The following is a 26,943-nucleotide window of genomic DNA, read 5'->3' on the forward strand; positions in this document are numbered from 1 at the left end:
TACAGTAATTATCAAGATTAGTTAAATATACTGTTCATTAACAGTAAATTTCAAAAATGCTGAAATAGCCCCAATAAGCATTATTTTCAAACAATGCCTATTTTTTGCAGGAAGTTGATATACCATTGAACAAAATCAACAGTCAACTCTTTATTACCATAACAACAGAGAAGTAACAAAAAATATAATAAAAAACAATAAATACTACAACACTAAAGAAGAAAAAACTTGGAAAGATAAAGAAAATTGGTGACAGGAAGAGGTTCCATTTTAGCAGGGGGGAGAGTGTTGTTCTGGTATTATAGAAATTCAAATCTTTCAAACATTTATCAGAGAATTTAGATATCGACTGGCAAGAAGACGAAGGCCTAGAGGCAACCTAATGGATAACTTTCCGGCCAGTGAATCTACTGGGTTTAGCGTTCGCGTCCCGTTACCGCTAAAAATAATATAATTCTCTGCACTTTGGAAGCGTAGGTGCGTTGTAGGAGTGGCAGTAAAATTCTACTATTTGTACAGACAAAATAAGCCCAAGAAATAATTGTGGGTGCTATTGATTGAGTTCATTCTATTCTATCATTTCGAAATTAGGACACGGCTAGCGCAAAGGACAAGTTCTCGAAGATGAAAATCCTTATAAACTGTAGCCCAGAGGCCCTATAAATTCAAGAACAGAGCAGATAAAGTTTACTCATTCTTTTGTATGAAAAGTTTGTAGTTTTTTACAGATCAATGCTAATACGCTAATATGTATCTCCCCTCAAGGCGAGGCCCGACATTGAGTGACCTAAAGCTATCCATTATGAATCATAACCATAGCAGAATCACATACTTAATTCTGTCTGATCGAAATTTGTTCTCCCTAACCCCAATGGGTCAGTGATACGTTTCCGGTCTTACAATGGCAAAATTCAGGGTTCGATTTCACGTGGCTGGACAGAATGCAGATAGCCAATTTTGTAGCTTTGCGCTAAAATAATAAAATAAACTGATTGAGATTTAGACTTCAGCCAAGTTTTATCAAAGATTAATTAGAAAAATATATATTTCAATTTGTTTTTTTATCAGATTTCAGTTTTTAAAAAATGTTTATATAGGCTTCAGCTATCGGTAATAATAATCCAGAATATGGCAAAATAAAAGAATATTTAAAAATTTCACGAAAATGAATTAAATTCTAACACCTAAGTGTACATTTTTAAATAATCCCACAAACCTATAATTTGTCATATGTTAAACAAAATTACATTAAAGGTGTACAGATGTAGATATAAAATCCGTTGCTTAAATATATCTCTGTCTCTAAAAGTCATCAGTTCTTTCATATTTTGAAATATCGATTTTCTTGTTCCCTTTAGTTCATCATTACAAGGATGTGCTTTTGTACTTTAAAGATCCCATGAAAACGACGCTATGTGTAATTATTATTGTCATAAGGCCCTATATTTAACAGTTAAAGTGCTGTATTGTAGATTCGAAGGTCACACCTCGTTATCGCCAATAACAAAAAATATATAAAAATTCGCATTCCGCACTTTGGGGCGTGGCTGCTTACAGTATTTAACACTATGCTCAAATTTCTAGCATGGAATCGATTTTATTATGTAAATGATATTGTTTATTGAAAGAATATCATAACATGAATATTAGCACAATTGCCGTTCACCGACTTTTTAAACAATGTAATTTTAATCACAGAAATAAAACATAGAGCTATGTTGTCGCGCCATCTAGCGTTCAGAAGATTAATGATTGCCATATGTATTGTCAATAATATTTTTTCTGATTTTTTTATACACTTTAACTCATATTTTTACAGTTCAGACGCATGTACTTTCTTCATCTCTCCATTTAATGTGTTTTGCAAAGATTGATGAAGGATCTCTGCTATTTATTCGACTTCTCCACTTTGTTAATTCAGTCATATTTTGGGACAATGCCTAATATTTGGGCATGACATGGCCAGATGGTTAGGGCGCTTAACTACCAATCTGAGGGTCGCGGGTTAGAATATCAGGTCCCACCAAAGATGCTCGCCCCTTCAGCTATGGGGGCATTATAATGTAACGGTCAATCCCATTATTCGTTGATAAAAGAGTATCCCAGCAGTTGGCGGTGGGTGGTGATGAGTAGCTGCCTTCTCTCTAGTCTTTCACTGGTAGATTAGGTGCGTCTAGCGCAGAGAGTCCTAGTGTATCTTTGCGCCTAATTGAAAACAAGCCAAGAATAATATTTATGAGAATATATAAGACAAATAGCTTGTTTCAGACAACATAACTTTATTTATGCAATACAGTTTGCTTACATGCATTGAGAACTTATGCAGACAGAAAGAAATGTGCAATAATGAAAATTTCATTTAAAGAAAACGCTTAACTTAAAACTGGTGAATTAAAAGCAGAAATATTTAAAAAGATCAACACTGAAAAGTTTAATTATGTAAAATTGCATCTTTAATTGAATCAGTGTTTTTGACACAGAGATATAATACCATTTATTTTATCTTCCTTTTGAACAAGGTCTGATCAATTCCATCCTCTCGTGGAAGATTTTTCTTCCTCTGGGTCGACTCACTTACTCAGCATACTTATTCCATTATGTTATATTCTGGGTAAGAAACGGACTCCAACGTGAACGTCGAAACTTCAGCCATTTTGAACGGGTTAGTAAAGCTAAACATAAGTTAATAAAAATCTATTAATGAAACATAAAATAATCAAACGTGAAACTAATACCTCTGTAAAACTTCGACATAACTGAATTATTTTTCCTGACAACGTAAGTGAACATAACATTGCAGGTCGTATACGTACCAATAATTATGAACATAGTTCTGTGTCAACACGTACAAATAATCATGAACATAGATCTGTGTCAACACGTTCCAGTAATCATTAACATAGATATGTGTCAACACGTGCCAGTAGTCATAAACATAGATCTGTGTCAACATATACCGGTAATAGAAAACTTAGATATTGTCAACACGTACCAATAATGATGAACATAGATCTGTGTCAACACGTACCAGCAGTCATGAACATAGATCTGTGTCAACATGTGCCGGTAAAAGAGAACTAAGATATGTGTCAACACGTACCAGTAATCATAAACAAAGAACTGTGTCAATGTACCAGCAATCATGAACATAAATATGTGTCAACACGTACTACTTATCATGAACATAGATCTACGTCAACACGCACGAATAATCGTGAACATGGATATGTGTCAACATGTACCGGTAATAGAGAACTTAGATCTGTGTCAAAACGTACCAGCAATCATTAACATAGATATGTGTCAACACATACCAATAATCATGAACATACTTCGGTGTTAACACTTACCAGCAATCATGAACATAGATCTGTGTCAACATATACATGTTACAGAGAACTTAGATATGTGTAAACACGTACCAGTAATCATAACCAAAGAACTGTGTCAGTTTACCAGCAATCATGAACATAGATCCGTGTTAACATGTATCGGTAATAGAGAACTAAGATATTGCCAACACGTACCCGCAATCATTAACATAGGTATGTGTCAACACATACCAGCAATCATGAACATAGATCTGTGTCAACATGTACCGGTAATAGAGAACTTAGATATTGCCAACACGTACCAATAATTATGAACATAGATCTGTGTGAACACGTGCCAGCAGTCATGAACATAAATATTTGTCAACACGTACAAATAATCATGAACATAGATCTGTGTGAACACGTACCAGCAATCAGGAACATAGATCTGTGTCAGTGTACCAGCAATCATGAACATTGATCTGTGTCAACATGTAACGGTAATCATGAACATTGATCTGTGTCAACATATACCGGTGATCATGAACATGGATCTGTGTCAACATGTACCAGCAATCATGAACATTGATCTTTGTCAACATGTACCGGTAATCATAAACAAAGAACTGTGTCAATGTATCAGCAATCATGAACATAGATATGTGTCAACACGTACTACTTATCATGAACATAGATCTATGTGAACACGCACGAATAATCGTGAACATGGATATGTGTCAACATGTACCGGTAGTAGAGAACTTAGATATGTGTCAACACGTACCAGTAATCATGAACAAAAATCTATGTCAATGTACCAGCAATCATGAACATAGATCTGTGGCGACACGTACCAGTAAGTTTGATTATTATTAGAAAGGCCTCACAAAAGGCTCTTGACTGACCGGCTTACTGCTGTACACTTTGGGTTGTCATGGACATGTACTTTTTTTGGGTCAATTTATTTCTGCATAATTAAAGAAATACGTTCTAATGAAAGTATATTTTAACCTTCACTCTTTATTTTTAACCATGTTTCAGTCTTTCGACTTCTTTGGCTACCTTACTCTGACCATGGCGCTGGCTCTTTGTGCTTACCTTTTGTTTGAAGCTCCTTTTGCTGCCCTCGAGAAGCTCCTTTTCTTCCAGCTTCGTCAGCAGCAAGATGATGTAAAAACAAGGCTCGCTACAGAGAAGTCGGGGTTGTCATTCTGTCATTGGAAGAAAAGCAACGCAAAAACGAACATTGTGTTGAAGAAAATGAGCTTTACAACTGAAATTAATAATGGTCACTGTGGAGTGGGTGAAACACAAGTGAATGATAATGTAAACTCGATCCGAACTGTCTTTAATAATGGTCACTGTGGAGTGGGTGGGATACGAGTGGGTGATACTGATGACTCGATCTGAACTGACTTTAATAATAGTCACTGTGGAGTGGTTGGAACACAAAATGGATGATAATGTAAACTTGATCTGAACTGGCACTATCACACTGACCAATTAAGATTAATAATTGAAAATAATACATGCTTAAAATATTTCATCCAATCATAGCGCGGTGCATAGAATGGTTTAGAAAAATGTTCTGTTTACTAGCTGTAGACTCCAACCTTAATTCTCTCATCCGCAAACACTGACATGGTGACTATCGTCAGTCTTAGTAAAACCCTAAATAACTTAGCTTGACCAACCACACTAACTTAAAATATTTGATATAACTCTCAATTTAGACTCTTAGTCGTGGTTGTTTTTAATATATCGAAGACACTGAAGTTTTCATGCAGTCCGTAGCATCGTCTCAATCGAGTGTATTGTTGCAATGTACTTTCAGGCTTAAATAACAAATAAACACATATATATAAAACGTTATGAATCAGTTTGATTGATTGTGTTTGTCAGGTTTTATATGGCCAGATTCTTTACAGTAGGTGTCTGTGACATGTTGGCGATAAATTTCAACAATAAATATACAGCACACAATCCACTTGTTTTAAAATAATATGTTCAAAACAAGTCATACGAATGTACAAAAATTTGTTAAACTATTGGTTATCACAGTTGTATATAGAGCTTTAAATAATTGTCCCTTTTTCGTCAAAGTTCACACAAGCGGGTTCAATTATTTTAGAACACTGTTCAGCCTGTCTAATATTTTACAAATAATTTCGAACCGTGTAAACTGAACTTTGCTGTTTAAAGGTCTATTATAAAATGGCAATCATATGAATTTCTCGAATCCTTTATTGGTTATATTTTCATGTCAACTCATTATAGTAATGTTAAAATTTTCAGTTTAAACTAAACAAATAACTAAAAACAGTTTAACTATTTAAGTGTTTCTAAATTTTCTTTTTTCTTTTTTTAATGGAAAGCCACCTAGTGGTCGATCTGAAATGTATCTTTTTGCATCGAGAACAACCAAACGTATATAAACTATGCAATTAGCTTTATTTGGACTGAACATAATATTGTCCTTAATAAGGTAAAACAAAGAATAATAATTTTTGGGCACAGTAAACTACAAAAGTATAAGGGGTGGTAAGTTTATTAAAATAAAGTCGTTATATGGTTTGCCAGCAATATAAGTAAAACAATCAGTTAAAACTTCCAGTTATAGAAACTTTTATGCTGGGAATCATTAAGCCAGACATATCATTTAACTCTAATATTCCATTCTTTTTAAGTTGGGACAGCGGTAAAATCAGGGGTTCGATTCCCCTTGATGGACATAGTAGATAGCCCGATATGGCTATGCTATAAAGAAACGCACAACCATTAACATACCTATTTTTTAAAATCATTTTTGTGACTATATGTTTCGAATTCTCGCTCACAGTTGAATGTTGTTTTGAATTCATTTTGAAAGATCTTTATTTTGAAAAAACTAGAACTTGAGCGTATATCGTTTTACAGAAAAAATTAGGAGCATATATCTGATTTTGTGCGCTGAACACACCTTTATCTAACTTAAGCTTTAATATTGCCTTAAAGTTAATTAAGCCTAACGCTATAGCTTAATCATCACATCCCAAGTTGAACAAAAAACGCGGCCTGTGTAACTGACGAATGACTATTTCCTGTAAAAGTCTTATCAATGCTGTATGTGTAGCTACCAGTTTGGCCGCCAATATTGATTTTCTTCTTTTAAGTCGCACACTCAATACCCTTTTAGCCGCACATTTTTTTCACACCTAAGGTGTTTTTGATTAGATATCATTCCTTTTTTGTCAATACACACCAACAAACCTTAACAAGTAAGACACTCGATAGTAACCCACATTAGCTTTAAGATCGCAACCCTATTTTTCGGAACATACCTATACTTTACAAAACCAACCAGATATGGTGGTTGTTTTCCTCTCTATAACAGTATAGATAACTTTCTTTATAGTAACGCCATGAAAACTAGATCAACAGTTTCTTGTCATTATCCCCCCCCGTGCAATCGGTACAGCTGTATGAAGCATCATTATTTACGCCAATTGTCTAAGTTAATATCACTTGACGCTAAACGCTCTTTAATTAGGAGAATTTTTATGAAATTTAGCAAATTTGTGCTTAAAAGTTGGTAATGAATAATGAATACTAACCGTCCACACGTATGCTTCTTTTGAAAACTTGAGCTAGAAACTGCTAATCTAATTTGCTTGGCCTAACCAACACTTATTCATCTGTACGTGCTTTCACCCAATAGTTTTACTAGTCTAAATCAGCTGTCTTTAATCCGAATGACAAAAACTAAAAACAGTCCACCTTTACTCTTAGGTGAAGCTATAATGAAAATATTAAATCGACAGCTCACGTGACGTTTTGCGTAGGTGTACGCAAATTTTTTGTCAAAATTGAGCGGTTTTGTTGAATATCCTAGCACATGTCGCTTGTATTTGGACAAAATGTGACACCTCATAGTAGGTTGTAAAAATATATCACCGTATCAAATTTTTAGAAATTCGTGAAAGTTAAATATGTGTTCCCATCAAATAAAGTTTCCGTACTTTCGGTGAAAAGAAATAAAAAAAAAGGAAGAAATTCAATCAAAATTGAATATTTTATACCTCGTGTAATTCTTAATGGATTGCCTTGAACTTTAGTGTGTGTGAAATAAGGGTCTGGTAGAGCACATCCGCTAAAAATATGTGATAGTTTGTGTTGCAACAGTCTGAGTTACAGAAAGTGGAATACTGCTAAACTATCATTCCTGTAACACACAGTGTTTTCTGCAGGTTGTTTTGGCCGCACGACACACGGTATGTAAATAATTCAAATTAAACCGTCAGAGTAAGTAAAATTGAATTTCTGAGATTTATATGTTGACACGAGCTTTAACCTTTCAACTACGGTTGACATCATATTATGAACTTCGCACTTTCTCTTTGTCGGGATTTGGGTCTTTAATGTAAGTATTTTGCGGCCAATATTTTGAATGGCCGCCGCCAAATTCGCGAATCTTTGCGCATGGGGTGGTAGGCAGATTTACACAAGCCGCAAACGAAGGGTTATAAACGCTTTATCTGATATCAGTTAATTTGTTTACTTTATTTTTTTTTAGAACGTACTTTCGGGCGAAGCTGTATTTATGTTCATTATTTGGTTGTTTGTTCTTGTACTCTTTTGGCAAACAAAGCAGTTTACATGATTAGTGAAATCCATTATTGAAGCATTCGTAAAATGTTATTAATAAAGTCCCAGCTCTAACGTACTCGCACAGAACTTGAGAATATTATTGACTAGCAGAAACCTGCAAAACATTTGCAGCCAAATTAGTATCTTTATTGCAACAGCACTTCTTTAAATACGGGATTTCTAGAGTAATACAAAATAATTCTAATTTCAGACACTCAAATCTATAAGTCCACTTGTCTTAGGCCTAACATTAATTAAGCCATCATTAAGTACGGCCTATATTCGATAAAGAGATAAATTAACACTGTAACTTGTGCACGCTTTTTGCTTACCGCACTTAATACTATCAATAACTAATCTTCTAATATTATTGTACGATCTAACGTTAGACCTTTTTAAAAACTTCGAGAAGTTTTTACTATATTGTATACAATATCTACTAAAGTATATTTACGTTCTTTCTGGCATAACAAAGATACGTTTTTTAACTGCGAAAAAGGTGCAATTTTCTGTAAATTTTAGTCCAAATACATCTTTAATTTCTAATCAATCGCTTCTAATTGACAGGAAACCAAACAACTTAAATTACGTAATAAGTTGCTATGACATCACTGCGTGACCGAGAAACAGACAGACAAATACACATTGTGTTTTATAGTATTAGAAAAATCTAGTCTTGACACTCCAACAAAGTCTTGTTTTGTGCTTTTAATGCCCCTTAATGTATTGTGGCAACTTTTAATCTCTTATGAAAGAAGTTTCAAATTCTGTTTAGAAAACAGTAATGCATCCTCAAATGTCATTTTCTTGCGGAAAATTATAAGACAATTAAATTTAGTTGCATTATACATTAAGGTGTTAAAAACCGTTCTATATAGAACGTGCTGACTGTATAGATTTAACTTCTTGACAGAAAGGAATTAGCAAACCTTTTAATGATTCATTTATTTACTAGTTACAGTTCTGCTGGTATTGTACACGATGATGTAAACAGACAAAATCGACTTATTCATATGAAGAATGACACCAATAATTTTAGTACAAAAAAAAATCGAAAGATGGACTGAGCAGTTCAGCTAGGATGTGTTGGAAGTACGTTTGAATTTTAAGCAGCTGCTTTAATTGTGTCACAGCTTAAACAAATAAACATGTTTATCGTGATGTGTTGACAGAAATATAAATAAATTGAGAAAAAAATAGCCCTAAACAAACATTTCAATATAAATTTAAATTCAGGGGGTTAAATTGGGGCGGAAGAAAGTTCCGTTTCTTGAAGATTCAATCCATTAGCGTTCTTGGTCTTCTAATTGGAAGAAAAAACGTGTTCTGTCGTATCATGCTGTGATCCATGCTGCTATTAGGAAGTGGATCATAAAAGGGAGTTCCATCTCTTTCAAAATCCCAACCACTGACTAAAACAAAATTGTGGATCACTAAGAAGTAATACATAAAGGTCAAGAAAATGACCCCAAAAGCTCGAGTGCTTTCGTAGAAAGGTTTCTACGTTACCGGAAGCAAATATATATATATCTTTCAAAAGCGCTTAAAGTTTTATAATTTTATTTGCTAAAGAAATATATATTATTGTAATTAACTATAGGTTTAATAATTTTACCTCACTTCGCTTGAAGCGAAAAACAAAACGTCAAGAGTTTAAAGCAGTATTTGAAAGGGAGGGTTACGTTATCTATTTATCTGTAGAGTAATTACCTACTGAGATCCAGTCAGTTTTAGGGAAAAGCTAGCCTATTTTAACAAAGCAAACAACACGATTAACTGCTGAACATAATCTCTAATACAAAATAAAAAGTTTAACACATATTAAATGAACCATAAAAACTGGAAACTTGTCTTCATGAGAGACACTTATCGAAAATTCTTTTTATTCACTTATAATATATAGCTTCAATTAAGAAAAAATATGTTGGTCGTTTATTTTTACTCAAAACGAGAAAATGAAAACTTACTTGTTGAAAATTGTTTACATTCGTATATAATATATGGCTTTAATTTAAAAATAATAATATGTTGGTCGTATATTTTTACCCAAAACCAGGAAATACAAGCGTTTTTAATGAACCAAAGCTTGCAGCATCAACGTCTTTTTCAACAGTAATAATTGCTAAGTATTTATTTTAACTTACAGTCAAGAAATAGCAAATTAACTTATACGTGTAAATCTGTCAATATTCGTTTTATAATTTCGCACATCACTCAAAAAAAATGAGTACGCTATTTTACTCAAGGACTTAGACAGTTTTTTTGTTAAGAAAGATTGTAAGTGTTTGCTGCTTCACCAGCCACTAGAAACTCAAACTTTGATATGTATTATTATTGGCAAATGGATGTCACGTGACTCCATTTTCATGATTTTTTTTTAAACACTCATCATGATATTGAATACAAGAGAAGCCCGGAGGAGGGAAAGGATTTAATGAGTTTATGATAATACAGTATGTACTTTTATTAACTGTTCTATGGAAGATGATGATCTGTGTTTTTTGTTGAATATTCTATGGAAGATGATGGCCTGTGTTTCTTGTTGAATGTTCTATGGAAGATGATGGCCTGTGTTTCTTGTTGAATCTTCTATGGAAGATGATGGCCTGTGTTTCTTGTTGAATCTTCTATGGAAGATGATGGCCTGTGTTTTTTGTTGAATATTCTATGGAAGATGATGGCCTGTGTTTCTTGTTGAATCTTCTATGGAAGATGATGGCCTGTGTTTTTTGTTGAATATTCTATGGAAGACGATGGCCTGTGTTTCTTGTTGAATCTTCTATGGAAGATAATGGTTTGCGTTTTTGTTTTGTTGTTGGATGTTCTATGGAGAATAATGGCCTCTATTTTTTGTTGAATGTTCTATGGAAGATAATGGCCTGTGGTTTTTAATTGCTATATGGAAGTCTATATCTAAGGCTGTTGTGCCATACAGAGTCGAAATATTTCTTTCTTTATATCAAGAAAGACAGCTATGGTTGAATGTTTTTTGTTGTTTTTTTATTAAACGCTTGAAATGCGGTTTATGCGAGATCTATTAGGTTGTCAGCGGTTTGTAGATTCTTTCTGAAAGTGTTTTGATTTTCAGCTACTAAACTGTTTGATTCTCGAAGTTTGCAAAACGATTAGATATTAATGTTTCCAAAGTTTACCAAAACATTTTGGTAAGCTGATTAGTCTGAAGTTATCTGGACTATATGTAATAAAATTCCATGTTTTTGTATTACAGTTAGCATAGTCCATTTTCAGTGGGATGGGTAGTATCCTGACGTAAGGGAAAGATTATATATAACATAGAGTCATTTTAAAAGATCGGTCGAATGTTTTAAATTTGATCATCCCCGAATGATGTATTTTTAGGTGAATTGATTTTTATTTTCATTTAGGCGATTGAAATGGGTCTGTTAACGAAATTATTTTGCTATATTTAAATTAGAGAGATAAAATTGAACAGGGAATCGTGGGTAAAAGGTAGAAGTGTGTATGTAATACATATGTTAACTAAATTAAAAGTATCATCGTTAAATATACCAGTTATGGGTATAAAGAAGGTCTGTAAGAAATAATTTGCTAAAAGTTGAAATTTTTTGTTTGTTTGTTTGTGTGTTTGCTGCATTGCTATTTTATTTTATAGATGTATTTGAAAGTGTGTTCTCTTAAGTGGTTGTTTTGAAATTTTGCCAGAATGCTTTGGAGTCATTTTTATTATTATCATCAGTGGAGTCAGAGATTAACTGCCAGTTAAACTATTTTTTGTTCTTCAGTTAAGTTGTTTTCTCTATTAATTTGAAATTTGAGGAAAAAGTTGCGTTCGAACATAAAGGTTTTTCTAACTCGTCGTATTTTCAAAGCGTGGTTTATTTAAATGTCAAGAGTTTATTTTCCCGAAAGGTGTGGGGGGGATTCACCTTGTTTAACTACTCGCACCATCATACAGTAGTGTGTTGTCTGTCAGTCAACCAGTAGATACTAAAATGACGTCAAATAAGGGACGCTTAACGTTGCAGTTTGTACTGTCGTGAAGTCAGTAGGACGTGCGCATGCCATGAATCACGAGAAAAATTATGCCCTCTGTAGGTCACAACAAAACATGACATATGAACTTCAAAAGCAAGAAATGAAAATATTTGTTACTCTTAATTTTGATTTTATTTATTCTTGAAACAGAACGCTTTCGGGGACCCTACGGAAGTACATCTACTACAATTATATTTTATGGGGGTGAATAAAAAAATAAAGCTTTTTTAATTGCATAATTGACGTTATTAGTGTAGTTATGAATCAGGAGAACTGGCTGATGTACGTACTGAGGTAGTAAGCAAACCTTCAAGGTTAGTTTGAAATAGATTCCATTTATATTGGCAGAAGATGGGGCTTCAATGCTTTCATGTAATGTAAAATTCAGACATAGAGTAATGACTGACTGGATGTGGTAATAAGGTACAACATATCTTGTATGAGTAGGTTTGTTTGTTTGTTATGAATTCCGCGCAAAGCTACTCGAGGGCTATCTGCGCTAGTCGTCCCTAATTTAGCAGTGTAAGACTAGAGGGAAGGCAGCTAGTCATCACCACCCACCGCCATCTCTTGGGTTACTCTTTTACCAACGAATAGTGGGATTGACCGTCACATTATAACGCCCCCACGGCTGAAAGGGCGAGTATGTTTGGTAGGACGGGGATTCGAACCTGCGACTCTCAGATCGCGAGTCGAGCGTATGAGTAGGAGTGTTACTACTTATAAGTTGGAGAGTGTTTGATCTATAAACAGGTGTAGAATAATTCCGTTTTTATAGTGTTAATTTTACAGTTAAAACCTGCGTGTTTTAGGTTTAAGACTGGTTAGTTTTAAATAAATTATCGCCAATTTTTTGGAGTTTAATTATCACATGAAGGAAGTGTAGTAACAGTTTATATGTTTGGTAGGAAAAGTTACGTATAACGAGTTCACGATATAGTGGATGGGTGAGGGTGAGAGGCGTTAATTTCATTTCTATGGAGAAAGGCTATTGGATGTTCACTATTCGATTTAGAATTAGTGTTATAGTCTTGAATTGAAAAGTTAGTTGCAACGTAAGCAGTATAACTAAGTTTGTCACACCAAGCATAACAACCCCCAACAATCTCTCTATCCACTACCTCCAAAGCTAATATAACCCGAAATCAACACCCCGCATCAGCCAATAAACTAATAACTCAAACAATAACGACACCAAATTTGCTAACAAACGTTCAATATATATCTACATAACTAGAAACAGTCACAAGTCTCGAACTCACAAAAAACCTAGTTTACTTCATTACAGAAATACTAATAATTTCAATTATCTGAACTATGTCGCATAATCAATGAAGGTATAATCTTTTTAAACGAAATCCTTTTAAACACTTTATAGATAATTGGAGCAGCTTCTGCTTCTTGCCTCATGACCGCTTCTGGAATTGGAATATGCTGTGCATTCTTTAGGATGGAGACATTCAGTTACAGGGTAATTATCTACGCATCAAACACGGGAATTGGAGTCTTACCTCTTTTCATGATGTTGTATAATTGGATTTGGTCGTAGAAGTGACTTTTATAAGTGTTGTCAACTATTTGGTCATATATGAAATGATTCTGTCTATTGTGATCGGGGAGTCGTTTTGGCAAGTTAGTCCTGGTTATATTTCTACTTGTGTCATGTTTGAATCTCCATTCTTTACTACTCTTCCCAGCTTAGTGGGTGTGCATGTGACTTGGAACATGTACCTTAATGCTTGCAGATGAGGAAGGTGTCCTGTGGTCATGGTTTTAAAAGCTTTAGATTTTTATGGATGTGAACATTTTATGCTAAGACCAATTTAGTGGAAATGCTTAACCTATGAAGCAGCATCCAGGTTCGCACTCCACTTCTGGTTTTCTCGTGATGCAGGGGTTGTCATCAACTAGAATATGGGTGGAGATTTCGGGTATTGATGACTGTTTGTAAGTATGTCTTAAGCATCTTAAATATGGCTTGCAGAAGAAATGTCATTGTTACCAAGATCGGTCTTTACCTTCTATGAAATTCCTCTCGTTTCTATTAAAACAGCTCCACCAAGTAATCCTCTTCCTATTACCAATACTCACCGTACTCAAACTTCTCATGCAAAATCTCTCCTGCCTGCTTTACCTCCACTACATGGTCCAACATTTTATGTTCTAGCATCCTCTTCCCATAAACATAACATAATCCAAAACTCTTCGTCATCTTTCAAGAATAATACCAATAATGTCACCGTAAATACTCAAAACCTATAGGCGAAGCACAGCAATAGTTGTATCCGATCGAAGTCGTTTATTGTGTAGCCATACAGTAGTTCCTCTAGGTCCTTTTTTCAGCACATTCTGTCTACATTTGAGTTTTTAGTCTACAGTCATCGCGACCACCATTCAAAATGCCTGTGTAAGCGAGGAAGAAACATCTAATTACTGCTCTGTTGAACTTCAATTACAACTGGACTTAAACAACTCTATGATGCTTCAACAGCTGCTCCTTCCCCTAGAGAGGATAATCCATTTCTCAGAGTCGTCTTCGATCATGCCCGCAAAGCAAGTAAGAATCTTTCTTGTTTCTACCAAGCATACTCTCTCCTAAACTCCTCTTGCTCCTACCCTCTTCGAAACTCCTCTAATTCCTGCCCTTTCCAAAACCCTCTTTAATCAACTTGACGTCGATCGATGTTTTCGGTAATTTTCGTACATACTTCATCCGTATCATCAACATCATCATTCTTCTTGCTTCATCATCACTATCAATCGGGTCTTTCATCCGCGTGTGTAGCAATACTACTAAGAAGTACGCCTTTACTAACAAACAAAAAAACAGTTAATCACAGGAATAGTCCTAGAAAACAATACAGTGATAAAGTAAAACGTAAGCCAAAATTCCGAAAGCGTACTTTATGTATAATGAATATTGTAACACGCCTATCACAATTTCAAAAACAAACATATAATTACTGTTAACATCTATTCTGATATCTTACGTAAATGTACTTGTTAGTAAAAAATAGTTACTCTAAAGTTTTTGATATATACACATATATGACAAATCAAATGTATATCAATGTTTCTTATTCTGAATGTATGCTAGAATGACTTCGTTTGTCACGAATCAAGAATATATGATATTACAAACAAAAATGAAATGTAATAAACATTTCGTATTAAGGATAAAAATTATAACCTGAACTCAAAAATATTCAAAACATTAAATTTAAACTAAATAATCCCAATTCGTGTAATATGGTATACCAGACTTTTTATTCTGATATGATACATTGTTTGTTTGTTTGTTTGTTTTAGCGCAAGAGTTATCTACACTCTGACCACCACGGGGAATCTAGCTCCATGTTATAAGTCCAGAAAATTACCACTGTCCCACTCAGGGACAAGAGCTTCATAATGAGCTATCTGCACTCTGTCCACTGCCACTGCGAATTCGTAAACTTACCGCCGACCCACCGGAGTATAACATAATAACTTAATAGGTTTAAGATATATATACCATGAGTACAAGTCGTTTCAAAGTCTACGGCTTCCATTATTTTGTTTTGAATTTGCCAATTATATTCTGTTTTGGAGCAAGATATTTACACTAAGATCTCACTCTTTGAATTCTAAACTTTACGAAATCTCATTGATACCGTTGTTCTCTAATATGAAGAAATGAAAGCTCGCTTTCCATGGGAAGTTGAGGCGTTGTGACGTCAGTATCGCTTAGATTTGACTACACAGTGATAAGCTTCATTTTGAGAATAGTGAAAGGCCCGGCATGGCCAGGTGGTTAAGGCACTCGACTCGCAATCTGATGGTCGCGGATTCGAATCCCTGTCACACCAAACATGCTCGCCCTTTCAGCCGTGGGGGCGTTATAATGTGACGGTCAATCCCACTATTCGTTGGTAAAAGAGTAGCCCAAGAGTTGGCGGTGGGTGGTGATGACTAGCTGCCTTCCCTCGAGTCTTACACTGCTAAATTAGGGACGGCTAGCGCAGATAGCCCTCGTGTAGCTTTGCGCGAAAATTAAAAAAAAACAAAAAAACAAAGAATAGTGAAATGGCTAACTGTAACTTTTGTTTTTCGTCGCTTGGTTTCTTGGATCTGTGTTTTTCGATTGCATACAACGGATAAGTAAGGTTGTGGCTAAATTAAGTGTATTGCTTTAACTGTTAAAATCTTTTTAACTAAACTATAAACACAATGCACTGTATGTTATTGTTTGATTAACTATGCCTTTCTATTATAGTTGAGAGTAATTAACATTTACAAGTTAACTCTGAAATCAACCAAGAGTTATTATAAAATTTCACGATCATACGTTCTTGTTCTCCGTTTTATTTGTTTCTCTAATAAAAACAAGAGGGAATCCTCAATAGTCGCGACTTTTGAAATTCTATTAGGCAGGATTAGAGTAAATTAATGTATGAGACCTCCCCCCCCCCTTTATTAGTTATGTATTAGCGTGGGGTGCGTGTATACCCGATTTCATTTTATTAATCATCAAGATCTTTACCAGCTTACCCTCAAATTGAAATTATTTTAGGCAGTATTAGAGTAAATTAATTTATGAGACCTTGGGCGTGGTCAAATACATCAATTGAAAGGATTTGAGATCCGGAGTTCAAAACTGTAATTAGATCTCAAATCGGTCAAGAGATGAAAAACAACAACAAAAAGAAACAAACTCAGAGCCATTCTATGAACTGCTATGCCGTGGCTAAAAAATGAATTTTTTGTTAGTGTTATATCGAACCAGAATTACTTTTTTTTATAGTACTTCTAAGTAAGAGCCTTGACAGTATACTTTCTAGTCAGGTTTGCGAGCTGTGCCTTATTGCACTCTGTTGTTGAAGCTTCCAGGAGCAGCAAATACATTACAGTTGTCGAAATTATATCAAACTCACCAGCCTAAATCAAATCAAATGAAATAAATCCAATATTTATTGAGGCTATGATGAAATTTAATGTGTCAATGTCATTCATTGCTATCATAGCTACTATCTTAATATCTACGTGATTTTACTTTTAAAATTTTGCCCCAATGATACTGACAAACAAAATCTGACATGTATTCAAGCCAACAAAATACCGAATATTTTAGTTTCATACAATTTTACGTTATTGATGAAAATTATATAATATTGACGTGTATTTTTTTATTTGATATGTTATACATTACTCTGGTTTTGATAATTGTTTTAACATTTGTGATTGTATGCAAATAGTATTGAAACGAATTCTAAAGTCGACAACCATTTCGTTCTTCGAATCTCATACTAGGATCAAAAACATCACATACCGAGACTCATTCATCGATAAAAATGTTGTATCCTAAACACCCCTAAATCTCATATCCAGATAATAGTTTATTTTGAGAAAATGGTAGAAACTGTTACTGAGATGTTGCAATTTTGAGAATATCGCCTCCTCAATTTGATGTTTACTTTTTATACTTCACTTTCATTACAAGAGATGGCAGCACTATCGAAATTTTGTTCTATAAGATTTAAAAATCATTTCAGTGACAGACAAATCCCCACTCCCCTTTTTGGAAAATAAATAAAAAAAAATTAAATAAAAGAAAGTAAACTTAATTTCGAAAAACAGTTGGAGTGATTTTGTTTCAGAATATTTAATAACACCGAATTCACATTATTTATAACAGAAACAAAACTGATTGTGGAAATAAACAAATCAAGTAACTAGAATTCCTCGAATAAATATCTTAGTATTGATAGTCATAAAATATCTACAGATCGTCTAGTATTTCTGTAAATAAACCAATGTAACCATAGTAAGATGTGCATATCAGGCAGGTACTATTATAAAGAATAAGCAACTTCGAGGCGTTGGCATAAGAAACATTTCTTGTGTCACTAAGGTGATGAGATAACGTGCTTTAAAAATAAATGTATTTATTTTCCGTACTATTCTGGGCATATATGAAATGTTTTCAACTGCTGTGCATTTCATAATGAAATTATTGGTTTGATTGTATGCTCCAATTCGTTTCACGTACTATGTATGTATATACACATATACATACGTCCATATACGTACATATATTATTTCAGTAAGCTATAAAAACATTTTAAAACAGATTACACCAAAAGAAAGGATAACGCAAATTTACACAGCATATCCAAACCTTAGATGAAATATAATTAAATTTAATTTCGTAAAGAACAAAAATAAAAACGTGGCTACAAAACAAATATCCAACACTTGGGCACAAGCCACGGGGTAGACCATTATGTAATTTGCCCTGGGTTTTTTTGAGGTACCGGCGGAAGCAAGACTCAGATTACGTTGGGAGTTCACCGACTATCCGATTTATTCTCAATTTCGCTGGTCTCACACGCTTAGAAAAAAAACGAAGAGAAAAGGAGCAGATGTGGGTGATCGAGTCTATAACATCCCACTTCTTTAGCCCCCGGAGGCACAGCGGTATGTCTGCGGACTAACAACACTAGAATCCGGGTTTCGATGCCCGTGGTGGGCAGAGCACAGATAGCCCATTGTGTAGCTTTATGCTTAATTACAAACAAACCACTTCTTTATAATCTTTCGCTGTCTGCAGCCAGATGCGAGAGGTGGCTGCTCACAAAAAAATAAAATAAAAACAATAGTAAAAAGATCATAGCAAAAATCTCCTTGAAATTAGCATTTTAGCCCCAATATGATGTTTGGACATGTATAGCAATATGATAAGGTATTACTACACTAAGCCCAACCTTATACCGTTAGTGTAGCTCCAATCCTCCACCCTTGCATGCTTCTATCTGGATCTTCAGTAGTTCTAAAGAGATCCACGCATTAGCGGGTCTTATATAAAGAAGGTGATACAACTACGTTAGTCTACCTATATACAATATAAAATTGATCAAATTAGTAATTCGAATTATTTCTCCTGTAATATATTTTATAAGTTATTTTTATTGTATATATTATCATTTTTATGTCATTATTTTCAGACTTATGTAACTGCTTTTTGTATTTATTATAAAATCATTTAAAATATTTGATTAAAGATTTTTATCAAAGCCATTACAACTCAGTTTTTATACTGATAGATATATATATTAGATACTAAAAATTGAATATTACAACAATAGTAATAAGATATTTACAATATCTAAGAAGTTGTGAATGTATAATACTCTGTATGGCATTTGTTTGAACATTATTATTGCTATCGTGGTTCATGATAATAAGTCTATCTAGGTTTTAGTGCAAAATACCTAGACGACTGTGCTGTAGGCGATAATAATAATAATACGAACAAATGGGCAAATTTTGCTTTTGTCTACAATCGTGAAATCATTTATTTTGCTTGTTATCAATGTTTGAATGATCTGAACTATTGAAAAGGAAGGTTTTAAGTGTTGTTTGAAGAATAAGTCTGCTTTTTAAGGTGGTTTTTACCGAATGTTCTGTTAGAGTTTTGAGCAAATTCCTGTGCGATCTCTATTATGAACCATTATTGTGGTTCAGCAGAATGGACTAAACGTTTTATAATGCATGTGTGTGAGAGAGTCAAGGCCAACAACAAATGTGTTAGAAATAAATACGAAGCATAATTTATTACTTGATTCACTGAGTTATGCGATTTAGGGAAATTTCAGATCTTATCAGTAATCCTGAACAAGAACGAATCGAAAGAACAAGACAAGGCTTCTTATAGTAGTGGAGTGTATATATATATTGTGTTGTGAGTTGCCTTTTACTCCCACAGGTAACCTATGTTTATATAGGATTTGAAGGATGTGTAGAATTGTTCAGGGTTTCCGATGAGGGTTGGAATTCCCTAAAACTCGATGAATATTGGTGAATCGAATGATAGATTGGCTTCAAGCCTATTTATTTTGTATTAGTTTAATCAGCTTGTTTACTGAAGATTAAAATTAGTGGCATCATAGCTAGAAGCCCTAAATAAGTACAGGATCATTGTAGTGAGTAAAAGTTACCATACTAGATGTGGTATTAAAATACACCTCGTCATTCACATCACTCCCTCTCAACTTTCTCGTATTTTCTTTTTTATAAACAAGACTATGAGATCACTGTGATGTATCAAATTATATAATTATATTTACTATATTTTGTTGGTCTAAATTGCAAAGTTGCAATATAATATATTGACAAAGGACTTTAATATACGACATATGAAATCAATAATAGCAGTGTATATGTCAAATCGGTACGTAACATTAAAGATATAATATATATCGCAAAATAGGCTTAACAAATAATGTGGCGACATAATATATAGAACGAGTTGACACACTAAATGTGCATGAATATCTAAACCATTATTTGACGAAAGCGTGTCTGTCTGTGACCGCTAATAACTGGCGAACCGCTAGACCAGTTGCCAACAAACCTGTCATGTATCGTTAAGCTCATAAAAGGAGTGAAAATGGGGTAACTGTTTCGATCTGTCCTCTCCCCATGACACTCTCCCCCCGGGGGGGGGGCTTTTCACTGTGCGTTGAAGTAGTGCGTTAACTAGTATAGCATGTTTAAGATACTGCTATTGTAGGATTAATGACTTAACGTGTAGGGTTAATAAATCGATATATGATATGCTGACGTGTTAATTAACACGGACTTCTTGGTATTAAGTGTGTGAACTTAAAATTATTAATCACAACTGAGACTTTGAAATACGTAAATGGCACGTCACTTTTCATATATTTATTTTTTTACGTTGCTGTTTGCATGGCAAAGCTACACTCGGCAACGATCACTGTCTGACCGAGAAATAATAATTCGTCTTCTGCACACATCTGATTTTAACCTGATTGAATAACCTTGTGATTTCCCCTAACTTCACCCTCGAGGCCAGTCTTGTTGTTCCCTGTGTAACATTATATAACTCTCTATTGCACGTGCTACAGGAAAAGCAAGCTGCACTTTACAATACATCCTATATAAAATACGTTTAAGAAATAGTATGTTAAATTTCGCGCAAAGCTACTCGAGGGCTACCTGTGCTAGTCCCCCTAATTTAGAAGTGATAGACAAGAGAGAAGGAAAACTGGTCAACACCATCCACCTCCCACCAACTCTTGGTCTATTTTTAGCGAGGAAAAGTAATACTGACTGTCACATCATAGCGCTCTCATGGCTGAAAGGGCGAACATTTTCGATGATGGAATTCGAACTCGCGACCCACAGAGAGAGCGAGCCATGAGGCTATGCCGGGTGCTTAAGATATATACATCTTTTTTTTTTCTTGTAAGCAGGTAGCTATCTTCGCATTTGATGTCCTAATGTTTTCATACAAAACTAATCATATCGTATTACTCAGAATTATCCTATTTATAAGCCCTCTGGTGGCTCAGCGGTAAGTCTAACCTAATAACCATAAAAATTGGGATTTCCATACTTGCGGTGGATAGATCACAGACAACCCTTTGTGTCGCTGTGTGCTTAACTAGAACCAACAAATAGATGAATCTTATTTATAAATATCTTTGTTTGTGCTAATTCGGAATATGTTAATTGTCATGTAAATTTCATATCTGTTTGAATGGTCAATGGGAAATACCATTTATTTTATTATTTCCTAGTACTAACTCAAAAGAATGAGTAAAATGCAAAGGAGATTTTCTACTGTTCTTATTAAAAATTACGTATTTATAATGAAATATTTCAAATATTTTGTTTTGCTTTCCTAGATTCACCGACCATAAAGTAAAACAATATATGGTGGTCGATTCCCATTCGGCATGGACGTAACGAAGGGGTTTTCACACCCACACACCCACTAGACCATTTGTTACAGCAAAAATTTAATTTTTTCTTAATTCTGTTGGCAAAATCTTTATTCGTCTTTTTGTAGAAATATATCGAAAACATAAATAATTTATTGTTGCGACGAATTTTTAGGTAAACAACGGAAAATGTCGAAAAAATCGGCAAATGGCCGGTGAAAGAGGTATAGAATTCTTGATTGAATCATGTGACGTACACTAGTCTGATGATGGTTCTGTTAGTTTTAGCTCTTTATCTTCATTTCCATCTTCCCCGTTTAAGAATATCTGGAAATACTGTTACAGTTTAATATGTATTCTATCAAATCGGACAGAGTTTCCTGTAAAAGTAGTTTTATTTATTGTAAAAAAAAATATATCCAAAAGAAGTGCCGAAACGTCTACCAAAATAAGTACCAGAGTGGCGTTTCGCTACGACTCGAGCGCTGCTAATAAATATTGTTTTCCAATACCATTGTGCCATTGTAGGAAAGCCGGGGATGTGAAGTTACATAAGAAATGACTGAGCTGACAAATGTGTCTCAAATAAATGTAGAATCGCAGAACAACAATGAATTTTTTTTGTAACTTTAAAAACCGAAGTTGGAAATACATAGTTGAGTTTAACCATCGTTAATATTCATTTTTCTAATTTACTGATACGAAAACATATATATTAAACTGGCTTATTTAGAAGGAAACATTACTACGTTGCATATGTAAAGTTTTTTAATCTATATAAACTAATAATTGCAACATATAAACATCCTAGCCATTCCCAGCTACTGTGTCTAAGCATTCAGACTAGGACTAATGTACGAATCATGTTTTGAAATAGTAATATCACTAAAAATTCAAATCTTATTAATATTTCAACAAATGGGGAGAAATGATGTCATGTTTAATGTACTTATCATGTGGTTGGCCACTCAACAACAAGGTACCTTAGCGATTTAAATGTTTTGATTGTTGTTAAGGCTAAAGCTACACAATGGATTATCTGCGCTCTGCTCACCACGGGTATCGAAACCCTATTTTTAGCGACGTAAGATTTAGACTTATCGCTGAGTCACTGGAAGGTGTTTTAAATGGAAATCTCATGTAATATTAAATCACTTCACGACTGATAAATTTGGTTTTCAAAATTATAATTTTGTTTAAGTTTAGGCTTATAAGATAATAATGTTTTCGAACTATACAAAAGTTGAAAAATATATATATAAGTTGATATATTCAGATTCTATTCGTTGTATAAATACAGGTTTATATGAGGTTTTTCCCCCTGTTAATCAATTCAGTAGTATAGTATTTTTTTTTCATGAGCTTCATCTTTTTTACTTTGAACAGAAAAACAATCGGCTGAAGTTAAAAAGGGGGTAATTCCCCGTTTATATTCAACAACCAGTAGCGTGAACATCCATATCAATATAACAGGTTTGTACTAGCTTGGCTCACCTTGAATGTAGAGGAAAATGTTAGAACAACTCACGATTTTTTTGTATAAGTACCTTATTGCGTGTGGTACCATTTCCAGACATACAGCCCCCCAGTGGCACAGCAGTATGTCTGCGAACTTACAACGCTAGAATCTGGGTTTCGATACCCGTGGTGGACAGAGCATAGATAGCCCATTGTGTATCTTTGTGCTTAATTACAATCAAAATCAAACAAACCAGACATACAATATTTAAGTTGTTAATAATTTTCAGCACTTACGTTCTTAACAGTTTCATACATCTTTTGAAAGTTTAAGATAAGGAATTTGCTTATCTGTTTTATCGCAAAGCTTCAGTAGACTATCTAGTTTCTGTCCACCACGTAAAAACCCTGATTTGAGCGTTGTGAGTCCGTTAATTTAAGACTAACCCACTGGAGGACAAAGAGTGTGCAACTCAAAAAAAATAAAATAAATCTTAAGCCGCACTTGTAAGTTATGGCATATGCCATAAAGGATTAAAAGTCTCTCCAAATATTTGGTACACTTCCTTCAGGTTTAATCAGTGTTGAAAAAAAAAACTGGCACAGTATAGACTTTAGAAGACAGTAACAAACACGTTCACAATGAGAAACTTTCACCTGCTGTAAAATGTCAGCCAGGGGTTTTCACTGCGGAATAATATTATAAGCCAGTCGAAGAATGAGACACGTATCTTGCACGAGAAGAAATGCGGAGTAGTATGGATCAGAAAGAATGGGTTCATGAAGCAGGTCTGTTGAAGTAAACTGATCCAGAATTCCATACATGTCTAATATTTTCCGTATACTAAGAGAATCCCAATAAAATCTAGCTAAACAGTAAAATCTAGCTAAATTGGTTGATCTTGCATCTTCAAACACCCGAAAGAGAAATATGTCTAAATCACTTATTCAGCAATTACCATAACATTGTCTTCTAATATAGACTATATCAGATAAATTAACCCTGATATAGGTAAAGATTCGAGATTTAAAGTTTGGGAAACCAAACTGAATCTACCCAATTCAGGTTTCTTGTTGTAAATACTACGAGTTAGAAATGAATTTAATTAGTCCTAATGAATTATCAATTTCAAAATAAGCTTAACCCGATTAGTAGTATTGAAATTATCTTGGGTAATATCGGTATAGAGTAGAAGTAGGGGCTGTTAGATTTTTAAATTCTCCAAACCATCATATTTCTATAAAATTTGTATAACAAGTGAAGGCATGGTAGGCGATAAGATTTGATAAACATAGATAATAATGTGGGCCGCAAGCCACCCTAAAAATTTTATAAACATAGATAATAATATGGACTCCAAGACATCCCAAAAGATTTTCAAACATAGGTAACAATGTGAGCCCCAAGCCATCTCAAAAGATTCTACAAACATAGATATAACAGTGTGGGTTCTAAACCCAAAAGGTTCAACAAAATTAAGTGGACAATCCATTAATACTAAGTTTAGTTTTATTATCTTCGTTATCTCAGCCCAACGAAAATAATGTTTTATTTTTTTTATATAACAGCTCAAAATGGAAGTTCGTCAATTAAACAGAAAGTCTTGTTGAAACCAGCAAAAAAAGCAAAAATACTTTTTGCAAACCAATTACCATCTTAGATCTGCTATCCAAAGTAATGACAAAGAAAAAAGGACATATCAAACTTCTTGATACAAATAAGTTATTTCCTGTAAAGTATTTATACTCAAGATTTATTGTAAAATGTCTTGTTTTCTGGAATGTCTCATTAGCAGTACTCACAATATACTGTAAAGTATTCTTAATTCCTGTAAAGCTTCATTACCTATACTCTGAGTGTGAACTTGTAAAAACTGTATTTCAGATAAGATGAGAGCATCTATAACCCTACCCTGTAACCCTAGATATGATTCTGCAATAGATTCTGAGTAACTATTCTATCCTTGAAAGGTCTTCAACAGAGCGTGCAACCAACTGATTCTGAAGAGGCTTAATCAACCTATTTCAGTTTTTTCTTTTATGTTACCTACAAAGCTGTTTTAATTCAAGACCTCGGTTCATCTTACAAAGTTCTCCACGATGAAAACTTCGGTACATCTTACAAAGTTCTCCACGATGAAAACTTCGGTACATCTTACAAAGTTCTCCACGATGAAAACTCCGGAAGGTCCAATAACCTTTCGTAAACTTTAGCTCTTTGATATAAGCTCCGTCTCTTGATAAATATAACTCAAGTTTCCTAGCTGCAGATTGTAATTTAGACGTACAAATCTTATCTACACGTTTATATACAGTATAATGGTCAGAAATAAACTAATTTATAAGCTTCACCATAAACAACTCTAGGTAACAGCATATTAGAATAAAAACTATATCTAAAGTTGCTTAACATACTTTCACTTTATTTTAACTCATCTATGTATACTCCATTAAAATGGCGTCATAATAACAACAAACGTTAATTAAATAAATTATGTTTCTCATAATACTACGCAAGGATGTGGAAAAACTCTTGTTCAGCCAACTCATCTCGATCAAATTCTTTATTAAACGTGCAATTAAGATTTATTGCAACTGTAGCTATTCCATTAATAACAACATTTTACATTTAATAAAAGGTGTTTCCTCATCAAAATTTCTAAATTGAATGAACGAAAAAGTATCTGTATAAAATTTTATTTGTTAGTACAAAACACATTCCGAAAAATACAACTCTTTCTGTCGTACCCCAGCTGGCCTGATGGGTTTTGGTATTATTCGATAGGCCTCGTCGACACTTAACATAGTAAGTATAGAGTGGTTAGCATATTACCACTTTCTTCGTTACTTTCACTAATAATGTTTTATAATCTACACAATTTAAAACGAGAGCTCCTTACAATGGCTACAGACACACTTGAAACATACACATTAATAGAATGAATAATACATGAAAGGAAAAACTATAACGTAAAATTCACAAAATGAAAATCACTGTTAAAGTATCTTCACAATCGTAACATAGAATTCACAAAGTGAGCATCACTGTTAAAGTATCTTCACACATAGAATTCACAAAGTGAGCATCACTGTTAAAGTATCTTCACACATAGAATTCACAAAGTGAGCATCGCTGTAAAAGTATCTTCACAACTATAACACAGAATTCACAAAGTGAGCATCACTGTTAAGGTATCTTCACAACTATAACATATAATTCACAAAGTGAGCATCACTGTTAAGGTATCTTCACAACTGTAACATAGAATTCACAAAGTGAGCATCACTGTTAAGGTATCTTCACAACTGTAACATATAATTCACAAAGTGAACATCACTGTTAAGGTATCTTCACAACTATAACTTAAAATTCACAAAGTGAGCATCACTGTTAAAGTACCTTCACAACTATAACATATAATTCACAGAGTAACGCCGACTTCAGCTTAGGATACACTAAAATTATTCTATATGTGAATACTGTTGATAATGTAAAAAAACTAAAACTGTATATGATATATATGTTCTGTATCTATGTGCCGATATTAACGTCTATTCCTTTAACTCTGTCATCATTCAGTTAAAGTGTGTTTCGAATTACCAATTTTTATGTAGGACTTAAATCGGATGTAAGATTGTTATGGTGTGAGCCAAAGTCGGATTTCAGCTGTTGAGAAAATTGTGGAACAAACTAGATATCATTCTTTAGTTGTGGTTAAAGACAGTTTAACATTTGTGGAACAAATTAGATATCATTCTTTACTTGTGGTTTAAAGACAGTTTAACATTTGTGGAACAAACTA

General features: G+C 33.9%; 1 protein-coding gene across 1 annotated transcript in view; it reads left to right on the forward strand.

Moving 5' to 3' along the window:
• Positions 1 to 26,943, forward strand: part of LOC106457843 (nose resistant to fluoxetine protein 6-like) — an 85,810-nt gene that overhangs the window by 44,809 nt on the left and 14,058 nt on the right. The window contains exons 14-15 of the mRNA XM_022383892.1: positions 2,520 to 2,662; positions 4,356 to 4,720. Coding sequence (XP_022239600.1) covers positions 2,520 to 2,662; positions 4,356 to 4,720 — 508 coding nt within the window. The remainder of the gene's footprint in view (positions 1 to 2,519; positions 2,663 to 4,355; positions 4,721 to 26,943) is intronic.

This window comes from Limulus polyphemus, unplaced genomic scaffold, assembly GCF_000517525.1.
Source record: "Limulus polyphemus unplaced genomic scaffold, Limulus_polyphemus-2.1.2 Scaffold381, whole genome shotgun sequence".
Classification (NCBI taxonomy): domain Eukaryota; kingdom Metazoa; phylum Arthropoda; class Merostomata; order Xiphosura; family Limulidae; genus Limulus; species Limulus polyphemus.